Raw genomic sequence first — 23401 nt, forward strand, 5'->3', positions numbered from 1 at the left:
TATACACACATATACTTATTTCAATATTTCCTTGTACTAATGCCCAAATACTGTTTACATACTCGTGCAATCATTGTGTCACTGTACTTTACTCAAGTACATTTCTCTACAAACAATATCTCCTCTGCAGTGAAAAGTACATTATGTTCTTATTCTCTACATTTATTCGATTTTTTTCCTTTTTAATTCTATTGCCTTTTTATTCTATCGTCTGCCTCGTTTTTACTAGTGAATTTCCCTGGCGTTGGATCCATAAAGTTTTATCTTATCTTTAGTCTGTGGGTCCTCGACACTGTAATATTGTGCTTAAGTGGTGTAAATGTTTCAAGATGTTAAATCAAATAACCACAAACTGATTTACATACAACACTGGGTTTACTACAGAAACCTGTCTCGGTGTAAAATATTACACCAAGTCACATGTAGTGCATGGGGATCATAGTACTTGACAGGACTTCTAGGCAACAGGGTAACAACTATAAAGCACAGGCCGCGCACAGAGCACAATTAAAAGAGGTTTGATTTTTAATTTATACATAAATTTCTTTTATTTTACACAGATATTCAAAACATTTTTAAAGAAAGTATTTTATCGTTTCATACAGAAATGATCTTTTAATAGCAAAGAAACGCTTTGGAAAAGGCCATTTCACTGGAGCTGAGGGCCGACAGCAAGTGAGAAGTGCTTTCTTACCCATCATCCTCTTAGAGTCAAACAGCATTGGTTCCACTTCTACACTTCAGGCACGACCGAGCAATAACCCCCCTTTCACAAAATGACACATACTATCAAACCAGTAAAGAGTACGTAGTATTTCCAGGCATAAAAAAATAAACTATAGCTCACCCTTTTTTGCACAAATTGATACTTCTTTTTAATCAAGTAATTTACAGTTTCAAATAAAGACCTTTAATGATAGTATATTATCTTTGTAACACCCTCCCCCCGACAAGCTGTGCAAACAATGTTAGGATATTGATAAATTAAATGATCCGTAGACCATCGCTTCTCCCACAATAATATGTCCACCCACAAGATCCCGTCACTCACACAAACCCAGGAGATCCAACCTCTCTCCTCCAAACTCACAAACACGTTTTTTTTCTGGATGTCTGAAGGATAAACTGAGGAGGCCGTTCACCTATAAGACCGCTGGAGGGCTGGTGTGGACAACAAAGACACTTTGCAAAAACAAGCACACTGAGATGCACACACGCACAAATTAAAACCCCAAAAGGACTGCGTTATCTAACACCATGTGCAAATAGAGTGTGATTGTGCGAACGAGGGTTAAAAAGGCTTTAAAAGGTCTGATCGTCAGTACAGGATTCGGTCCAGTGGCCAAAGACCTCACAGATGTCACAGTAGGCCCGATCCTCCTTACAGCCGTGGTAGGTGGTGTGTGGGGGCGAGTCGGGCATCTGCATTTGTGTGGGACAGTCCTCGGTGTCGTGGAGGTCGAAGCAGTCGCAGATGTCACAGAACAGCCTCGGGGGCACCTTCTTCTTCACGGGTTCCTGTCCGTTGCTGAAAGAAAAGAACCAATCAGAGTTCGCGTTATTGTCAATGTCACATTTTGGAGCAGCAGTAAAAGAAGGACTTCCTCCATTATCCAGTCGGATATAAAGTTCATTTTGTTGATTTATTGAACACTTTAGTAATGTTTATTCACGTCATCATTGATGTGCACAGGCCTTATGCGTGAGAAGGTCTGAAGTGAGTGGACTTACCCGTCGTAGTTATCCAGCTCACTCCGATTATTCCCATTGAGAGCAGCCTCTGCCATTTTCTCCAGCTTGTCCTTGAGTTCCTTGTTCTTCTTCTGGAGGTCGACGATGACTGAATTCAGGAACTCAATCTGCAAAGGGGATGTGGAACAGTAATATCAATGTTGCTGCTGCCGCATCATAATCCATTATACAGCATTTACACATTTATCATTTTTTTCATAAATTGTGTTATGTGCCAAGGACTAAAGATAATAACTTCACTATATCACCCAAATAATTAAACCAATCTTAACCTACGATCGTGAATTATAATTGTGAGTTGTCAACCAAAGAAAAATGGAAGCTTGGAATCAGTTATTAGTAGAGTCTGTAAAATTCATGATGAGGTAAAGTGATTCTTAACAGATGTGATGTCTGCTGAGCATCTACTGTATGATCGCTGACATTTTCACTGAGAATTGTATAAAGAAATCAAGCTTGATTTATCTTTGGAAGACAAAACACAAGAGCCACAGTGACAGTGACAGACATGCACAAGTGAAGCTGATGGAAAACATCCACAAACCGCTGCCTGATGGTTGTGTATCATTGCCAACATCAGAGACAGGGCAGAGGAGAGGAGTTGGTATTTAAGAAAGAGAAGAAAACAAACGAGATTCAAATTAGGACCCACGCACTGCTGCACACTCAAGTCATCACTGACACAGATAATACAGTATAACATATGATTATCAGCAGTCCGGAGGCGAGATGTGAATGAAGGTGGTGAGACTGATGGTTGAAATGTTTCACTACAACTGTGACACCATCTCATGAGTCGTTTCGATCGTCCCCGTGACGAGTTTGATGTGCTTTTAATGAAATTCCAATTTGGACCCATGTCACCTCCGTGAAAACATTATACTGTAACGGCTGAGTCAAAAGTGTATTTTAAACTCCAGCCTACTGCTACATCGAAAGCAGGATTTGTTAGTAAAATGACTGCGTAAGCAGCACAGTCATTTCACAAACAGCAGTCAGGAAGTCTGTTTCCGTGCACCTGCCGCCAAATATGATAGAGATGAAAAGGAGACCTGGTTATTGTCTAAGCAGAGAAACAGCTACGGGCAGGGCAGGAAAGCATCTTTACACTGAGCGCATAAATTAAATGAAAAACACACACAGCCCATCATGCCCTATGATTGGTTTTATTGCTATTCAGGTTTAGTGCAGCAGTAAACGCACCTGACTGTCTGCAGTGTCCTTATCCTCCCTTGACTGGTCCGAAGCAGCATCACCTGGGAAAAACATCAAGAACAAGAATATGTAAAAAGCAGGAGAAGGCTCGATAATTCAATATTCACCTTTCAGAGAAATGACCTTAGTGCAACCAGACAGTGTTTCCTCTAGGCATGTCTTTGTAACCCCCCCTCCCCTCAATAGCCATTTTGATGGGTCTCCACATTGATTTGACATTCATACAGTTTAGGCTTGTGTGCTGCACATAAAATTGTTGGAAAAACAGATGAGCCTTTACTGTACCAGGGTGGCCCCGCCTGCCCCCATTGGCAGCGCCCCTGCATTGAGGTGCGTTGCTCAGTGCAAGTCAACAAGTGAATCTGCTCCTCTGATCTGCTCTAATCACTGATCTTCATAATAACCTGCTGAATAAGTATTTATGTTCCTGGATCAGTGGGGTGATGCTTCTTCTGCAACAATGAAGTTAAAAAAAACACTGCGTGATCATCTGCAGGAACAACTTCTCTCCCGTCTGCAGCCTGTGTGTGTGTGTGTGTGTGTGTGTGTGTGTGTAGTATTGTACATGTCCTTATAACTTCTAGTTAGAGTTTCTGTTTATTGCTAATGTGCAAAGTGAGCGCAGACCAGAGGGGAAGTGGGGAGGGACTCTGACTCGGTACAAGATAACTGGGCTGAATGTGCGTCTGCCCTAATGCTGAAGCAGTGGTGGTGATCGGAAACCCTGAGGGATATTTGCAGTCGGCTTGAGTTAAGCCCTGTGTCACCTGACGAGTGGTTGATGTTCTCAGGCCCTGCAGCCAGGTCCTTCTCCAGTCTCTGAACACGCTCCTGTAGATTGGCCTTGTCCCGCTCCAAGGCCTGAATAGTTCCCTGCAGCGCCTTAGCCGAGACACTTTCCCCGCGCAGTGCAGTCAGCTGTGAAGACAACAACAACGCATGCTGCTCACTACAATGGTTACGTTTCTTAGACAGAAAAGTGGAATCCCTCATTGAATGACGATTACAGACAATAGTAACATAAACATATCTGATTCATGTGTGAAATTCATGTGTAAGTGGATGTGACACTTTCCAACAACCTTCAAAGGCCCTTTGATGTCAGACAGGCTGTAGCATCCTTCATAAGCAAACTCAAAATGAAACAGGGACACAGTGTTTTTGACCTAGAAGTGATGTTGCTGTTGCAATGTGGTAAATGTACAGGATCAATAGTCCTTTCATTTCTTTAGCAACTGTGAAAAGGAAATGACGCTACAAGCTACATGTGGGTTTAAACAGGTATATCCTGTCACTGGCCGTGGGAAAGCAGCTGAAGAAATCAGAGAGGAGGGTTCATACAAACTATTTCACGGTTTGGGATCAATAAAGTACATATATCTATGGAGGTAAAGCTTCACCCTCTAAACGTTTCAGTGCAACTCTTCGACAGAAAATGGTGGATGATCTTTCCGGGTTGGGGCTGCGTTGCTGCCCAAAGTGAACATAGTTTTATAATCTTGAAGAACTGGGTACACCCAGAACTGGCTGGAGGGATTAACACATCCTGACCTGGCAACGCTTCAGATCCCCCAGGAAGAGCTGGAAAGTGTGGCTGGGGTGAGGGACATGTGAGATACCCTACTTAGCCGGATTAGTCGAAGACAAGGTGTCTGCCCCACAGTCTTGTCAATAACCTTCCAAACCAACGGACAATAAGAGCATACCATCATGCATTCGATTCTCACCTCGCTCCTCAGGTTTTCCACCTGCTGGTCCTTTTCTGAGATTAAGGCACTGTTTTTATGGACGGACTGTTGGAGGGCGGCCTTCTCCTTGTCCAACTGCTCCTTCAAGGTGCTCTCACTGTCAAATACACAATAACAACTAAATCTCAGAGATACAGACACACAACAACTCTAGTGCCCATCTGAAACTAACATTATTGGGACATTGTGATATGAAAATGACGACACATTCAGAAATTTGCATGGAAGAGACATTTTTGGTACAATTGCTAAAATAGTGATAGCACGATGACAAAAACGTAAGTACGTATGTATATCATGCTTTGCCCCAATATTCCTAACATGATGATGACTGACATCACAGAATATTAAAAGGCATAGAGTACCTGAAGGCATTAATTGGCAGGCTTTGAAGGAAAAGAACAGCATGACATAACAATCGCTTGATTACTGATGCATTGTATGTTAACAAGTGTCACACAGATAGAACAGGCTTTTAAAAAAAACCTCACACATCTGGGAATATGCAGACGTCAGAGAACCTGATGACAGTGCATCATCTCACCTTTGCTTCAACTGTCCCAACTGCTTTTTGAGCTTTGTCTGCCCATCTTTGAGCTAGAAAGAGAAAAAGAAAAACATTGTTCACATTCTGTCACAGCCAGCAGATGAACGACTGAAACACAAAACGATCCGATGTTTGTAGCTTCGTGTGTGATTGTTTAAAATAAAGACGTAAAGTGTTATACCTTCGAGACATCACTCTGGTCTCTGTGTTTGTTATCCAGCTCCTGAGTCAGCTTGTTGTTTTCATCCTGCAGAGTCTGCAGGGACTGCGACTTCACAGAAACCGCCTCTTTATGCTCCTCGCTGAAGAAATACAAAATATTAGAAACACCTTCACCCATGTGTCTTGATTTCCTGTAAGTCACTAAATATATCACACTATTCAAAATTTTATCCGACAGATTTTTGTCTCAAACGCCAATGTTGTGGATACACTCACATTTCCTTGCACAGACTCTTGATCTTCTGACTTTCTGTGTGAAGCTGATCTTTGGAAACTTTCAGATCCTCTTGGTGCTTGGAATTCTCCTTTTTCAGTGTTTCCAGCTGAACAACACAAACGTATTAATACGGCACGGCAAAGACTTCCCCTCACTCCATTCATCTTACATGTACAGTATTAACATTTTCTCCTACCTGAGTGTCCGTCTCCTTTTGGGAGCTGCGCAGCTCGACCAGCAAAGACGTGGCCTCGTTCTTCTCCTGAATCAAACTGGCCTTCTCTTTAGCCAGCTGTTCGAGAGCCTCAGCAGTCGTGCCAGAGGCCTCTGTAGCCTACACAGTGCACGAGCAACATGTTTAATAAGAACAACAGTTCCACAGTAAGAGCAGCAAATGCACCTACGATCCTCAACAAATCAGGACCAGGACATTGCTGCTCAATTGATGAAGCTACTCATGATTCATCATTTGATTTCAACCAATGATCTCATTTAATAAATTAACTTCATTCTTAAATAAATTTGCTCTGAATTACTGATTTACAATCACTTATCCAAATCTCAGTTCATTGTAATTTTTTAAGAACAACCAGAAGCAGAAGGTTAACAATAGAAATTTTACTATGAAGACGATGATTAGTAGAAGCTCTACAATACTCTACAACCTGTGGCCTCAGAACGGATCCCCAGATCAACCCAGTAACTCGTGTAAGAGCCAGCCTAAAAACAACTGGCAGTCTGTGTAGGATTCACTCAAATTTAAAATGGTGGTAGGACAAAAATGTTTTGGAGATTTTTTAAGCCCAAAAACATAATGAATGAATGTCGCTGTAAATCGATTCCTGCAGCTTAAATTTCTACGAACAAATACTAATGAAATCAGCGATATCTTGAGATCTACCTTTCTAAGTGGGTGTATGAACCTCAATTATAACATTTTATGAAATACGAAATGCTAAATGTTGAGTGTGATCACCTTAGATCTACATACTCAAGTAGCCAAGAAGAATTTCACCTAACGTTAGATCACGTTATAAGCCCACAGGCAAAGGCTGGGAGCTAGGGGGTAACAGACAGTGGTTAGTAGATGGAAGATGAAAGTTAGACACGAAAACAAAAAGGATAGAGGAGAGGGAGACCAACTAGCAGGCGTGCAGTGAGAAGGTGACATAGCCCCAGCCACTCTAAACTGTGTGTGTCAGTGATTACTACTGGAGGAGGAATACCTCAAGCTGCTTAGAAATTACATTTTTTAGTTGGGACTCGAGCTGCCTGACTTCCTGGATGGCTTCATCTCTCTCCACCTGCAGGGAATTCTTCTGGGCTGTTAACCCTGAGACGCTGGAGGAAATCTCTTCTTTCACTGCAGCAGAAGCTGATACCTCTGCGACGGCATTCCTGTACTGCTTATCCAAAACTTCTTTATCGGTTTGTAGGGCCTTGACGTCAACCTCCAATTGTTTCTGGCTAACCTGCAACTTCTCCAACTCTTCGAGCAGCCTTGATCGTTCTGTGAGCCAATTTTCTTTGTTGGCACGGAGAGAAGAAACATCCTGCTCTACTTTACACTGTGCAGCTAGAAGGTCCTCTTTCTCTGTGGTCAAGAGGGTCATCTGTTTGCCCATCTCCTCAAGCTTAGATAGTAACTGCTCTTTATCTTCCGTCAAGTGACTGGTTTCTTTCTCTCGCTGCTTCAACTGTGTTTCCAAAGCCTCCTTATCCACAATAAAAGACTGGTTTTGCTCATCAGCATTCTTAAGGTTTGAAGAGATCTGTTTATTTTCTTGTGTAGCTTTGGACAATGTTTTCTGCAGTTCATCGATTTGTTTGGAAAGACCATCCTTATGGGACATCTCTTTCGTCCGTTCACTGGAATCAGCTTGTAGCTGGGTCTCAAGGAGCTGCTTTGCATCTGCCATCGATTCAGTCTGAGCTTTAAACTCTTGGATCTCCTGAAGCAGCCCCTGGTTCTCTTTCTGCAGAGATTGCACCTTCTTGTCAGCTTCAGTTTGCAGCGACTGCAGACGATGACCATTTTTCGTCAGGTTATCCAGCTGTTGCACAAGTTCTAAATTGGTCTTCTCAAAATCCATTTTTAATTTACCATGTTCTTGAACAAGTTCACGTTTGCCCTTTTCAAGATTTTCAATAACAGAGTTTTGTTTCTGCAGTTCATTCTGTAGTTCAGCCTTTTCTCGTTTCAAAGAGGTCACCTCCGCTTCAACTTCATCTTTTTGCCGTTTGTTTTCCTCTAGCAATGTTGATAGATGAGATTTCTCTTGAATGAGGTCGGCATTAGATCTGGAGTAACTGTCCATCTCGTCCTTAGTTAAACGAACATCACTAGCCAGCTTATCACGCTCAAGAGAAAGAAGACTTTTCTCAGATACGGCCTTGGTGTGTTTCTCCTCCAGCTCTCCCTTCTCCCCTGCCAAACGCTCATAATCCATTTTCTGCTGCTCTAGTGCTGAATCCAGGCTCATCTTTTCCTTTCGAATAGCATGCAGAGACATCTCAGTTTCAGAATTCTGAAGACGAAACACTTGCCTCTCTTGCTCAAAGGACGATGATACTTCTTTGAATTTCTCATTGGCCTGAAACTGTTGTTCTGTTGAGGTTTGAAGCTTTTCCTTTATTTCTTCCATCTCTCTGAGGAGCTCTTCCTTCTCGTTACAGACTTTTCTTTGGATCGCAAGCAGGTTTTCTTTCTCCTGCAGAAGGTGAACTCTCTCAGAATCGGTCACCTGACTGCTTGTCTTGAACTCCTCCAGCATCTGGCTCAGGCTCCTTTTTGAGGCCTTCAGTTCTTCACATTCACGGATAGAAGTCTCCAGGTCTTTCTTTGTAACAGCAAGCTTATTCTGGAGCGCTTCCTTCACTGTCTCCAGGTTCTTTTTATCGCACACAGAGGCACTGATCTCAGAGGACATCTCCACTTTCTCTTTTGTCAGTGTTTCTGTGAGTGCCTGCAGCTGGGTATTCTTCATTGTAAGATCTTCTTTTTCCAAGTTCAAGGATTTGAGTTTTTCCTGCAGTTCAGCATTCTTAGCATCGAGAGACTTTTTGGCATTTCTAGCAGCATCTCTCTCTAAAATGAGATCGTCCTTCTCACACGTGAGCTTTGACCTGCTTTCATTGGCGTCCTCTTCAAGCCGGCTCCTCTCTTTACAGACCTTTTCATAATCCTCAAGCAGTTGCTTCTTTTTAGCCTGTAGTTGCTCAATGTCCTGCTGATGCTTTAGGAGCAAGTCGTTCTTTTCTGCATTTTGCTTTTGAAGCTCCTCGATTTGGGCTATTTGTTCACCTTTAGTACGCGTCAGGTTCTTGTTTTCAGTCTGCACTTGCTGAAGAAGATCTCTGAGCTTCTCCAACTCTTTGTTCAATACAACCCGTTCCTCATCCGAGCGCTTGTTGTTGGTGAGTAACTCTTCTTGACGTTTTGAGAGCTCATCTCTGGTTTTTAGCAGTTCTTCATTCCGGAGTGAAAGCTCCTGGTGAGTAACCTCAAGGGCAGAGAGCTTAGTCTGCAAATCTGAAAGCTGTGTCTCCAGTTTTCCTCTCACAGCCTTAACATCCTCACTTTCCTTACACACCTTTTCCAGATCTAGGCTCTGCTTTTCCAGTTTTTTCGACAATTGTTCAACATCATGCTTGCAGGTGTCAAGCTCAGCAGAAAGGCACTGGAGAAGATTAGGATGAAGGGGGAAAAAGGTGGGGAATATATGTACAGGGAAAAGTAAGATGAATATAAAAAATAAACCAAGCAGATATCAACATAAGTGATATGCATTTGAAAAGGTTAAGCTGCAGAAGCATCAAAAACCTCAAAGACCACACCACAGCTTACACCAAAACGATTTAGAAAACAAAAAGGTCGAACATTTTCACTTCAGCCCATATTTACTTTACATATATTAATTACATTAATGCCAAATATGGCTGGCATGGAAACATAGAGTGTATGATTTCTATGTAACTTCCACCAGTTTATACAGCACTTCTTTAACTACCAAAGATCCACATGTATTTTCTATGTGTATTATTGTGTCCTGGATTTTCTTTTATAAATAAACGGACACAAACTCTAATCTTAGTTTGTTAGAAAGTGAAAATGTTCTACTTCAAGGTAAATGCAATGCCAGCAGGGGTACATATAGTTGAAGTGATTACCACCAGAAAATGTTAATCAATAGCTGAACACAGTTTGTAAATGTTAACTCAGGCTACATCAATAATAATAATACGTTTAAGTTTTAAAACTAAAACGTTCTCCATCCACACAAGTGTTTTAGCCTCGCATTAGTAATAACCCTGTCCATACTAAAACAACTGACCATTCATGTACACGCACAACTACGTACATGTTTGCCAATGTGAAGAGGAAAGCAGATTGTCTACTCTGCTGTTGGTTGCTTAGTTACAGAAAATTAAAAACAACAATGGTGACAAGTATGATGAGGTAATTATTTTCTTGGACTGACGAGAATTGGACAACGTGGAACTGTTACCGACGTCTAAGTGTTGGTAACGTTTTGCCTTCACCTCTGGTAGTCGAGCTCTGGTGTCTGCGTCAACATCTGTTTCTGCTCGTCCAGACTACAATGCAGCCAAGGTACTTTTCAAACTAAAACGGGGCCAGCAGTGTTTTCCAAACTTCTTGGTTTTAGGCACTCGCAAACTCTGGAGTATTTAAAACTAAAACGTAGTCGTGTGTAGCCACAGTTTGAACTGAACAGGAATCATACCTAGTGCGTAAATATCTATTTGGCAGCCACAACAAAAACAATGTTCTTCCTACTGTGAAGGGTTTATTTGGCTTGCCAGTAATCAGAAATTGTTTTTAAATACAGGAAACACATTATATTATAAGGTGTACCCCTGCAAGCATATACACCATTCAAAACAGAGCTAAGATGAATGTGAAAAAAAAGTTATTGTCTTAACTGTTTGGGGAAAATGAGCAACTTATCACAAATAATGTTTTTGATGGTAATTAAAAGTGAAAATGATGTTGAAAATATACATTCATCACTGATGTTAAATGAAGACAGTAATGGTAACACAGTTTCAAATACTCCCCCATAACTTTGCTGTGGAGCTTTCTGTGTTTAAAAGTATAAGATCTGGGCTGTGTTTGAAAATCTAAACTGTAAAATGTATTGGTGACATTCTTCCTGATCATTTAAATGATCAAACATATGTAAAATAAGTGATGTAGAAGACATCCATTTTTACATTAAATTAGAGCTGGCACAATATCAGATTGTTATTACATGATTATGGCGGCCAAAAGAATTCCTGATAACAATAGTATCACAATATTTACAGAAAATATGATAAATAAAAAAGCAAATAAACAAAGAAATAATGCTATTAGTCTATTTCAAATGATCTTGTGCTCAAAATACAATGATTTCCATGATGGAAGGTGGTCAGAGCCACAGATAGCCCAATGACGATGTTTGCCTCATTTCCTACTAATGTATGAATTTAGTATTTGACTTATAATAATAACCATAAATAATAACTATGATGTTGGAGTATTTACCATTTGATTACTACTTCACTGCAGAAAGAAATGAGTTATTTTTTTCCACAATATTATGAGTATTGTAAACATTTTATCAATATTTGATATTGAAAAAAAATAAAATCAGTTATCGCCAATGCCGGTATATTCATCCCTACATTACACTAGTGCTTTGCAGATAGTTAAAATCATGCTTCAACTAATGTGTCTGTGAGCGTGTGTTTACCTGAGCCTGTTCCTTGTATGGCTGCAGCTCGGACACCAGCTTTTTCAGCTCCTGGGTTTTGTCTTTGGAGGACGAGAGCTCCTGCTTCAACGTTTCCACCTGACTCTGCAGCACGTCAAGTTCCTTCACGTGGAGCTCTGAGGCCTCAGAGAGGGATTTCTCTTGAGAGGCCTTCAGCTCCCCAACCAGGGTCGCACCCTGTTTAGCAGTCTTCTCCTTGAAAGCAGGAAACAAAAAGGCAATAACTAATCAAATTACAACATTTATTGTGTTTTGAAGCAAATAGTGACTGAAGTACACACCTGGTATTTTAAGTACTCAAGGATTTCAAATTTGAATATTCATAATGTTACCAACAATTCTAAAACACCTTTTTTGTTAGTCCACAACAATACTAACCAAGCTATCAATTTTTTCCTGAAGGTCTTTCATCTGAGAGTTATGTGCATCGTTGCTCTCTTTCAGCTCCTGCTCTTTGCGGGAGAGTTCCTGCTGGAGTTTTTCATCCAAGTGTGCAACCTTCTCCTTCTCCTCTGCAAGTTGACTCTGGAACTCCTCAAGCCTCCTGAATGACAACAAAAAAACAGTGATTGAAAAATGGTTGGTGATGATTAATGATTGGTTAGATAACTGAAAAATAAAAGGACTACAGCATGGAATAAAACAAAAGCAAGAGATTTTAGTAAGTGTCCAATTGTGACATGACATAATGATATGACAAAATTTGTTTTTGGTGAAAGTGATGCTATGGTGTGTTTCTTTCCAAGCCAGAGGTTGGAATTTCCCAGTTGAAACTTCAGATTTCTGACGTCCAAGAGTTCAAGCTAGTGTTGTTTTTGGCTTCAACTGTCAGCAGTGCAGCCTCCTTGGATTCATATGATAGTGTGTTAATTAAATAAACGCAAATTGAATTCTGCCAAAGAATCTTTGAGTTCTTTCTTGTAAATTTACCACTTTCTCATAATTTCAAAATTCAGTTTATTCTCAATAAGCTCCAAATGTCTTTTAAATCTACACTGACACCAATAAACCACGTGGTCTGAAATGTAGCACAGGATCAGGGAATAATAAAGTGTGGTACCTTTCTTTCTGTATGAGGTCTTCATTCATTTTGGTCAGTTGTACTGAGCTGTCCCCAGATGCCGTCATCACTTCTGAAATGTCCTTTTCCAGCTTGCTTTTGTCTTTTGAAAGCTGCTCCAGCTTTTCATCTGCAGCCTTCAGCTTCCTCTCTAGCCCTGATTAAAGACAAGATGTTAGTTTGTTGGGTCTGAAGGTTTAAAAAACCAGTTCACATTAGTCTGAATAATCTCACCGGCGAGTTGACTTCTCAGAGACTCTGACTCTGTGGTCAGGGATGTGCACTGCTCTTCCTTCGTATTAAGCTTCTCAAGGGTTTCTGCAAGAAGAAAAACGTTTAAAAGAAGCAGCAGATGACGGGGATGATGGTAAAATGAAGGAAGAAAACAACGGTTATTGGAATAAATAAAAATTGCTTTTATCATTTACCTTGCATAGATTTAGCTGATTTTGTCTGCCCCTCTGTGCTTTCAGCCAACTTTTGTTTCTGTGGGGACATTTTTTAGATATGATGTTTCAGTAATTAAATATTTACAAATCAAAATTTCAGGAGTGTGGTTCAATGGTTGGTACAGCATTTGAAATATGCTAAGTCATAAGTCCAACTGATACATCAAACAAGCTGTTTTTAGTTCAATGATACCTCAGCCGACAAAACAAGTAAAGAAATGCCAAAGATATTATTTAGGTAGTTTAGAAACACAGACAGTGACTTGGTTTTAACACTGAACATCAAAAAAGACCAATGAACCCTAAAGCAAATGAGACACTTTATCCACATCCATATTTAAGCCACCAGCCTCACCAAGCCTCCAAGTTCTTGTTCGAGGGTGTCGTTGTCCTGCTTCACAGTGGTCAGAGTCTGCTGTAAAGAGAGGACTTCCTTCTGTTGACCCTCCAACTGAGAGCTCAGCTCACTAACCTATAGCACGTTTTGTAAAAAGAAAATACAGAAACATTGAAGAAATATGTACATTAAAACATGAACAAAACAGTGGGTGACAATCATTGTCTGGCAATATCATACTAACTTGAGAAGTAGGAAAAGGAAACCACGGGGCTAATGACATACATGACAACGGAGAATCAAAATGGTAGGGAGGATGTAAAACCCACCTTGGAACCCTGGTGGTTTTCTTGGCTCTGAACCTTCTCTAACTGACTCTTCAGGGTCACCACCTCCTGGCTACCTTGTGCAATTTTGCTGCGCAGAGCCACCACTTCTGCCATCTGGTCTTTGGTCTGTCTGTCCTTGTCTTGGGCCTGTTGTGCCAACACTTCTTCTTTCTCCTCAAGCTCCTTAACCCTAAGTTCGGCAGTATGAAGCTTTCCAAGGACATCCTCCATCTCCACAAGGTGCTGCTCCTCTGTTTTGTCAACGCTGGACCGTACCAACTCCTCCAGTCGCTCCTTGTCTTCCGTCAAAGACAGCAGCTGTGCTTTCAGTGCCCGTGTCTCCTGAGTCCAAGCTGCGGTGTTAGCATCATGTTTGGCTCCCGCCTCCTCCACAGCCAACTTGTGCTCTAACTTCAGTGTCTCAAGTGCACTTTTGGTTTCTACAAGCTCTTCTGTCTGGGCACCTGCACCTTTGCTGAAGGACACCTTCAACTCCTCTAGGGTTTGCTGGTGAGAGGCAACAGAAGACTCCAACTTGGAACGCCACAGTTCAGTGATGTCGGCGTTCTCCTTCTCAGCTTGGCTTAAGCGCATTTGCACCTGTTCGTTTTCACCAGAGAGCCTCACAGATGTGGCCTGAAGCTGAGCAACTTCCTTACTGTGGATCTTCTCTTGAGCGTCTTGCTTCTCCTTGTATGTAGCCAGCTCTTCTTGCTGTTTGGCTTCTTGGGCAGCCAACTGATCCCTCAGAGAGTGTATCTCTTCCAGGAGAGGAGAAAGAGTAGAGTCCCCAGAGCCCGGCTCGGTTCCCAGGCGCAGCTGCAGGTCAGCTACCTCTCTTGTACGCAGTGTAAGGTCCCTCTCAAGATACATTACACGGGATCTTTCCGACACAGAAGCAACCTTTAAAAGCAGAAATCTTGCATTTAAATATGTGTATCAATGACATACTGGACCTGTGTGCACAAAAGCAAGTTATTAAACTTAGACATACTTAACGTTTACTAAACAAATGAAAAGATATATGCTAGGAGTATGTAATAAAGTGCTTGGTAACAGTAAAACTAATCATTCTTGGGCATAAATTGATCAATTTATTTACTCACTGATGACAGTATAAATTACTGATACAAAAAACATGTTATACTGACCCCTTGTGGCAATTAAATGTACAAATAATGGACGTGAACACTGACAAGCATGTATGGGCTACAGCACTGTGCAAGATATTTTTTTTAACTCTTCATCATTGAATTAATGCCATTATTGGCCGCATGATTGAGGAGAACTAAGAAGCCTCTCAGGGAGCAATAGCATGGCATTTTTTTTTTCAATCTTGTTTAATAATGTTCTCATGGATCTCCTTAAGCTGCTTCAACGGAATACTTTTCAGCTTGGTTATGATTGGTTAGAACAGATCCCGTAAAAACTATGGCCCTCATCTCCATGAAACTATAGAGACCGTATTTTACTGATTCTTCATGAAATTATAATTCACTAGGGGAACACATGGATGCATTGCCTGGCAGGTAGAGCAAGTTTAAGACTACCAAAATGCAGGAACACCATATAAGCAGGGCAAATGGATGCTGGGTAGGACTGGGAGACATAGGATTACCAAACTAATCAATAGCAACTGAATAGATGGGAATATGGGGGACGTTTGTCTGTCAGGTTAAGCAGTGATACCAGTAAAGCAAGTGCGAGCTCAGGTTGAGTAACTTACTGGAGAATAGTACAAGTAAAAAAGAAAGCTGGAAAATACATGTGGTTATTTGTTTGACAGTTATGACTGAAATGTATGGCTTTCAACATAAAATAATTTTAAGTGAATCAATATAAATCTGCATTAATTGCGATGCAGAATTTGCAAATATAACTTGATCGGCGCTTTTAAACTAACTTAACATATGTATTTTATTATTTGGATTGTTTGATTTCAAAGCAGGAGTATGATTTCTGGTAAAATGCATTTGAAGGGTTCATCACCACCAGCCCATACAAAGCATAGCTCCAGTTACTGCTCGGCCCCTCTCTGTAGCCACTGCAAATTTTGTTGGCCACTATCCCAAGGCCTTTTCGAACGCAGCACGCTGCAGAGCGGAAGTCATTACCCTAGTGTCTTCTAACTCTCTTTGGAGTTTCTCAGCTTTGGTCTTTTCAAAGAGCAGGCTCTGTTCAAGCTCCTTAATGTGGGCATGCTCCAGTCTGGTCTGCGTCTGTTAGTAAACAAGGAGGAGAGGAAGAGAACACACCAGTGCCACCATCACATGCCAGCCCAACACAGACAGAGAGGGAGGGAGGAAGGGAGGGAGGGACGGGACACAGGGAGAGAGGATAGAAGGGTTTGGACGATGACAGTGGTGATAGTGTGTGTCTGTCTTTGTGTATGAGTATTTGGGACTGTTGGGGAAAGGGTAGTGGGTGGAGGTGGGAAGGGGTGGAGGACGAGTGGAAATGGGAAGATACCCCATGCAGAGCTCTCAGGCTGAGCCATCAACAGCTGCATATAAGGAACTTTGTGACAGGAATGGTGGGGAAAACAAGACAGGCAGCAAAAGAGGGAGGCATGTGTGTTATGGATGAGTATGTTGATGGAGGCATTTTATAAGTAAACCATGCAAAATCGACACCTGGTGAACAAAGCATGTTGACTGTTATCATACATAGAAAATTTGATATTGTGGTTCAAGCCAGCAAGTGCAGGATAATGACTTCACCATGTCATTGAGAGAAAGCAGTGATGGTAGTTTCTTGAGCCCTTTACTTCATATTTTAACATAAGGTTAATGGATTATATCATAAAGGAGTGATCTAATGTTGTGGATTTGTTAAATCATTTTACCTCATTCATGGTTTAGTTTTTTGCTGCACTGAGCAAAATATCGTATATATTACTTATGATTTATTATCAACATTATGAGTATTAGAACTGTTTTCTCTCTTTGGTGATAAGGCCATTGTCCACACTGTATAATGTAAGTACCATATAGGAAACCACCAGTTATCAGACCGCCACGTGCAGGATTTAGAAAAAAACTTTACAAAAGTCAATCAGTAACACAGAAGCATGAGGGGCTCAAGAAATAGAAAGGATTCCCATTTGACCTCTAGGTATTGTGTGCTATAAATAACGGTCTCGTGATAACTCAATGTAGCATTTCCTGCCCCAATTCTGTACTTCTCGTCTTACATGTTACCCAGTGTATGTCAACTTAAAGTTTCAAATTGAAAGGGGAATAACACCTATTTAAATGTTCGTTATTTCGGTTTTCTTGTATGAGGTCTTCAGTGGACATAGTCCAACAAAACTGATTTACTGCATTCAAGAGGTTAATGAATGAAGCACGGAAGGGTTGGATTGTAAAACTATAACAAATCAAATTTGGGTTTAACTGTACATTATATTTTTTGGGAACTCTGAATGTAAAAATGACTTTAACTGGGCTCAGACTACAGATTATCTGGTAGTGGGAGGGGTTACAGAGCCATTCTTAAACCAAACTGTCCGCAGAATCATTGGGCCTGCCCAAAAAATGACCAAACATATTTCATATTTTGGATTTAAACATGGGATGATTACATCAGTACTTTACGAGAGAAACTGCAAAAGTCAATGAGAGAGACAGAGAGAACAGAGCAGCCGACGGTGCTGCCAAGCAAAGATATACATTCTGAGGCTAACGCCAACTTGTCTACTGCTGTTGACAGACATTATAACTTAGACCTAAAAACTCCTATTAACCGCGTCTCTCCGACATTTTCTCATAAGGACTCATTTAGCCTTCTGCTTTTGTTTATTAACAATAGAGCAAATTGTCGCTCCGCTCCACTCTCAGGTTTTCAAAACTGCTGCAGTCTGAGCCCAGCTTTAGCCCTGTATTCACCAACTGTGAAACTACATTATAAACCATAATGTAGTCTGGGAAATGTATCCTTGTACAAAATTTACTTTTAAATTATTTTTCCCTTTAAAGTATTATTCCCCTTTAGTTGTGATGGGCAGACTGAAATCAAGTCTGTGACTGGGCAGTGGAATGACAAGGGAGCATCTCCAGTGGTTCCATTCTGAGCACTGGACCAACATGAAAAGACGAGGACGAGAAGGAAGAAGAAGCAATGACATCACATCACTGAACAGAGAGGCACTGAGGGTTATAGCACAACATTAGTACACCTTCAACAGCTTGAAATCAACAAAGCATTTTTGAGTTTGGCCTGTTTGGAGCGTTTTGGGTTGTTTTTGGTGTATTTCAAGCTACATGCAAGTTTTGAATGTATCCACAGCTGTGAGTAAGTAATAAACTGTTAGTATACGTGTTTGACAAGAAGATAAAGGGGTACTCTAACCCTGTAGCCCTCATTTTGAACATCTATTTTGAGCTCAGATGCCTTTGTGGTAATTGAGGTGGTCCCTTGTGTAGCACTGTGGAATAAATAAGAAATTCTTTGATCAAATATGAACAGAGATAACACTGAGCCCTAATAAACTGCATATCATAACTTGTTATGAGATTATGACTCACTTGAGAACAAGACAGAGTAATCAGCGTCTACTGGGTTAAATTACTGTAAAATAATATGTGAGGAAAAAGCAATACGCAGGCCCCTTCGTAACAACTGGACAATAAAAAAAAATGGTAGAGTTCCCTGTACATATATCTGCATTAGTCCTTCCCTGGGGAAAAAAAACAAAAAAACGAGAATAATAATTCCCTATTAACAAGATAGGTTAGGTGACCACATGAAGCCTCATAATCCCTCCCACAATACATTTGACAGCACATCATCTAATGCAAGATGAAGTCAGTGTCAAACTGTCACTGCAGATACGCTGCAGAGTGGGACGTTCTCTAGAACTAACACGAAGGAGAGATAATGCAAATCATGCTCTGTCTGGACTTGACTGTAGCACTGTGACTAGATATACCCAAATAAATATTGTGCTGTCTTCAATTCTATTAGACCTGCAGCCAAGAAGAAACACTAGATGTAAGCCCAAAAAATCCACTTTGTTGTCAGGGATAAAGAATAAAGGTTATGTGAACTGTAATCCTGAGATTGGACCAGGATGCAAGGAGACTGGAGTACCTGCTGCCTCTGACTTAATATAAAAATTTGGATTTTAAATGAATGGAACAAATGTCAAGTTAAGCACACAAATACTTATTTTTATTCAATAAAAATAGTCATGTATTTTTTGCAGTCTGATTCAATAATAATGCATTTGCATTTAAAACACAAATCCGTCACAATATGGAAGTTGCAATGGTGTGAATTTGTGTTGTGCATTTACCTCCAGATCTCCTTTGGTAATACAAGCTTCTTCTACACGGAACTGAAGGTCCTCCACTTTCCTATTTAGCAGGGAAAAAAAATCCTTAATCAAGCTTCTTCCCTTTTAGTTGATTCACTCGGTACAACACATAATATTTGGGATATCACGCCCTCGCATGTCCTGACTGAAGACACCTATATTTACGCCTTTAAGGAAGATGACGTGTGACAGCGTATGTGAGGCTCCTCCCGCACATATAAACGTCCGCCGACAGTATTTCTTCAGTTATTACGTTCTTCACCTCACCTTGGGCTAACTTATCTCGGTTTTTCAGGCGACTGCCAGCTCGAAGTTAGCTTTAATGTTCTTGTTGGTGTAGTTGACTAGAAGCCAGTAGTTGACTGGAAAGTGTTGCTTGAAAGGCGTGAATAGAGGTGTCTTCAGTCAGGACACTCGAGGGCGTGCTAACCCATACATTATGACTCGTACCTCGTTCCTCTCCTTCAGGATACAGATGTTATAGTCATAAGATTTCGTTTTTGTTTCAGGTTGATTTGTGGAGAGAAAGATTAAGACGAAGTAGAAGTAACTAGCAACATGATCTTAGCTGTCATTTTCTTTCTCAGCAAACTGACTATAAAATGTGGGCTAATTGAGAGTATGTCATGGATGATCTGATGAATCTTTGACTTGTTATACCACAGGGAATCCTTACCTACGCTCCTCCTCCAGCTGATTCAGTAGCTCCACTTTGTCTTTGTCTGCAGCTTCTACCAAGGTGCGTAACTGATCCATCTTAGTCTCCATCTTCAACAACAAGGTTGACCATTGGATACAAAATTTATACAAATGACATAGCAATAAAGAGGTACTCTAATTCTAAACATGGGATTAATGCAAACTGATTCTAATCAACCACTGTGTTGCTGACCTGCTCGTGGTCATCCCTGAGCAGGTTAATTTCTTGCTCCATCTCTCCAACATGGCTTGTGGCCTTGATGACCTCAGCTCTCTCCATGTCCCTCTCACCCATGAGCTGCTCAATATGTTGCTGCTTCTCCTTCAATGCCTCCTGCAGGGCTGTAGTGCCAGAAATCTTTCGATTATACCGTGATGATGTCTCTGTCAGCTGTGGGGAGACAGAAGAGAAGCACAGCCAGACAGGTGAGAAAGCAAAGATCAAAACAAGTGCATGAATACAACCTTTTATTATTGTTGTCTTTGAGTGTGGCTGTGTCTCACCAGGCCTGTGCGGCTAGGTTTGGCGCTGACAGAGGATGCCACGGAGCTCATGCTACTGATGGAGGAGGCACTGGGGCTTCTCTTCAGCCCTGATGGTGTGGCCACTACTTTCCGAACTGTAGTTTTTGCTTTGGCTGGCGTGGTGGAGGGGAAGCCGATGCGCGTGACTTTGTGCACTGGAGCAAATAAGCCATACTTGGGTTGGCACTGAAAATATCTGGGGATAACAGAATTGAACACAATATTGATACTGGAAGTGATAGTGCACATGTGGATGACAAGTAGAACAACTTCTCTTCTGGTAATTTAAAAGAACTGTGGCTTTTGTACCTTGTGCCTGCCACTGCCCCGTCATTCTTTCCTAAAGGCTCGTCCAACTCCACACCGCACCATTCGCCTTTGGCAAAATCTGTTTCTCCAAGGAAACGTACCACCCCTGCCTTTGTACCACCAACCTGAGAGGGACATAGTAAACATTAGCCATCATTGAATCCCTTCAACAGATAAGAGAAGCCTAAGGAGTAATCAGCTTTGCCTAGTAATTAAGTGAGATAATTCCATCAAAGCAACTGAAACAAATATGTGCAAGCTTGAAACAGAATGTCAACACGTGAGACAGAGTTACAAAGGTTTACATGATACTATATTTGCAAGTGGAGAGCACATTTCCTCTGCAGTCCAATAGTCATGAGTAACACTTCCTCTTTAAAATGTGTTACACACCCTACTGGCTAAAGAAAGGGAGAAAATAGGAAATCTGTAAGGAGGAAGAGGGATGCTAATCAAGATATAATCAGGAGTGCATCCGGATGGTGACTGCACTCAACATTTTTAGCAACAGTACTTCCATTGACTCAGAAGAGAGAGTTTCTCTGAGTTTACTACACGGAAGGAGAGGAAGGTTTACTGAGTCATGTGATGCTATACAAGCATTGTTCTCACTAATGCAACTGGTGCTAATACACAACGCTAGAGCTTTAGAGTTCTGTCACTTAGCTTAAATATGTACATGTAAAAAGTGTCTCTTAAATAATGCAAAAATATTTACCAGTACACGGTCGCCCATCTTCAGTTCCCTTTCCCCCTTCTTGACTGATCCCGTCTCTGAGAGGTTGGAGACAGATTCACTGTTTGTGCGCACAAGGTTTGTAGCTGGCGTAGCTGGTGTCGCTGGCGTAGCTGGTGTCGCTGGTGTAGTGGTGGAGGGCTTCTTGGCTGCTGGGGTAGTAGAGGGCATCATGGATTTTGCGGCAGGTGTATGAGAGGCTACGCTATCAACGGAAGGCGTGGGTGATGTGGCGCGGGAAGGCGGTTCCGTCAGAGTTCCATTAGACTCCCCCTCTGTGCCAGACAGCTTGGACGGGCGGGTGAATATACCTCGCAGGGCTTCGCACTGGAAGTAGCGCACCCCTGCCACTGACCCGTCATTCTTCCCAATGGGCTCATCCAGAACAATCCCAGCCCACTGCCCTGGGGCAAACTGTGTCTCTCCCAAAAACTGAATGCAGCCTGGCTTATTCCCGTTCACCCATACCCGCTCCCCAACCTGGAAGCTCTCCTCAGCGTTTTGGGCATCTCCTCCACTGGCAATTCCAGCTGATTTGTCAGCTGCAACTTTAGCTCCTGCGGAAATAGAAAGAAAGAGAAAGAAGCTTTTTTATTTTTTAAAGCCAATAAGTAAATGACAAATGTAGTTTAAACCGTCATGTTTTAATGTCCTTATATAGCTTTAAAAGATAGTATCTGTGAACTTTGAGTGGCTACAATTATCTTGTAATAGTTATGTGTTCCCAAAGTCAACAATCAATCACCATGCTTACAATGTCGCTATGTTTTACAACTGATAAAATTCTACAGTGAGATCAATCTAGACTAAATATTAGAAAATCTGTTCTGACACAGATCTCTAATTTTGGCAGGATACTGATGTACAAGCTGCAATGCCTAGATCTCCTTGATGCCCTCCCTAATGCAAGCACAAAACAGTCACTTCCTATTAGACTGTGAGCTCCATCCTGCAAAGCAATGGTGATACAAAAAAAAAAATAAAAAAAAAAGGTTTTTAATCACTTGGGCTAGGGAACTTTTCAATCTTATATTTTCTATAAAAGCATGTTGTGAGAGAATATTGTGACAGATTAAATACTGGAGATCACATAGATTATAAAAAATATGGGATTTTTCCCTTCCTGATACCGTTGCTAACGTTTTGTGTGCAGTTGTATCGGGATTACATAGATGCCTGTAACTGCATTGGAACATCTCTAGGGCAAACACTTTACTGCCACACCATTAGATGAAGAAGCTGAGATACCGGAACACATACCTGCGCTGGGGTTGGTTTTGGGGGCTCCTGTCCCAGGTGGCCTGGCTATCTTGCTGGGCCCTTTGATTCCACTGGCCTTAGCTGTGCTCATGTTTCCTCCTGTGATCTGTTCAACCCACAAGGCTTGTGTCCGTCAGTGGGTACAGACTGATCCCAGACCATCAAAACTTCTGGTCGCAGTTCTGTGATGGCGAAGTCCTTCTCTCCGCACAAAATCTATTTACAAAAAATAAATAAAAGGCAACAAAAAAAATGTATTTAACCAAAAGAAAAAACAGGAAAAGGGAGGAGGGGAAGAAGTGGTGCTAACAAAAAGGACCCTGTGTGGAGAGGAAAAAAAAGAAACATTACTTGACTATGTTTAGACCAACTCATATATTTTAACCCAGCACCCTAAGAAGCAGTTATAGCTAGTTAACGAAGAATCACATTATTAAATCAAGTTAATTCATTGTTATAATAAATGTACTATTGGATGACTTTTGCATAAATAACATTTAACATGATATAAAGTACAGATATGCCTTTAAGGCAAGCTCACTGACTTTGTATTAGTTGCTCTGTTAATGGAGGCATTTTGTTTCTGTTATGACAACAAGCTCCTCAGCCCACAACACGTCACACTCACAGACCTAAAAATACCGTCAGAGGCCATCCAATATGTTGTCAATGTTAAAGCCTTCATGATCTTCTGAATAGCTTATCATCTGTGACCTTTTCCACAATATAGACAGTACCACACACACACACACACACACTTTCTCTCACTCAGTCCATCATTATGATATATTAAACCATGTTAGTCTGGCTGGCAGCTTTCTCTAAAATGAGATTACAGTGGAAACACTACCAGGACTACCAGCGGATTATCCTGTCAGATCTCCTCACCACAGAAACCGATT

At 41.3% G+C, this 23401-nt stretch overlaps 1 protein-coding gene across 5 annotated transcripts; it reads right to left on the minus strand.

Annotated features, from left to right (window-relative positions):
• Positions 1-507: 507 nt before the first annotated feature.
• clip1a (CAP-GLY domain containing linker protein 1a) lies at positions 508-22819 on the minus strand. 5 transcript variants are annotated; one of them, XM_034596518.1, is made up of 27 exons: positions 22500-22819; positions 21222-21796; positions 20504-20628; positions 20174-20390; positions 19863-20060; positions 19647-19738; positions 18950-19010; positions 15768-15872; positions 13654-14556; positions 13343-13459; positions 12967-13024; positions 12773-12856; positions 12539-12695; positions 11857-12022; positions 11458-11673; positions 6928-9381; positions 5898-6035; positions 5701-5807; positions 5444-5564; positions 5260-5312; positions 5081-5101; positions 4695-4812; positions 3735-3885; positions 2956-3008; positions 2297-2302; positions 1732-1859; positions 508-1528 (listed from the first exon to the last, which is right to left on the minus strand). In XM_034596518.1, the coding sequence occupies exons 1-27, from the start codon at positions 22588-22590 to the stop codon at positions 1303-1305; spliced, it is 6741 nt and encodes a 2246-aa protein (XP_034452409.1). In that variant the 5' UTR covers positions 22591-22819; the 3' UTR covers positions 508-1302. The 5 variants fall into 5 exon arrangements, with proteins under 5 accessions (XP_034452409.1, XP_034452413.1, XP_034452414.1 ...); XM_034596522.1 differs by lacking the exon at positions 15768-15872; XM_034596523.1 differs by lacking the exon at positions 6928-9381.
• Between the last annotated feature and the right edge of the window lie 582 nt (positions 22820-23401).

The sequence above is a fragment of the Hippoglossus hippoglossus genome, chromosome 9 (genome assembly GCF_009819705.1).
Source record: "Hippoglossus hippoglossus isolate fHipHip1 chromosome 9, fHipHip1.pri, whole genome shotgun sequence".
Lineage (NCBI taxonomy): Eukaryota > Metazoa > Chordata > Actinopteri > Pleuronectiformes > Pleuronectidae > Hippoglossus > Hippoglossus hippoglossus.

What these genes read in the sequence shown, in the direction of transcription:
- clip1a (XM_034596518.1), bottom strand. Translation starts at nt 22,590, where the DNA reads ATGAGCACAGCTAAGGCCAGTGGAATCAAAGGGCCCAGCAAGATAGCC. An exon ending in AGATGGGCGACCGTGTACTG is followed by an intron (nt 20,629 to 21,221) that starts GTAAATATTTTT and finishes TGTCCCTCTCAG; the next exon opens with GTTGGTGGTACAAAGGCAGG. An exon ending in TGGAAAACCTGAGGAGCGAG is followed by an intron (nt 3,886 to 4,694) that starts GTGAGAATCGAA and finishes TTGTCTTCACAG; the next exon opens with CTGACTGCACTGCGCGGGGA.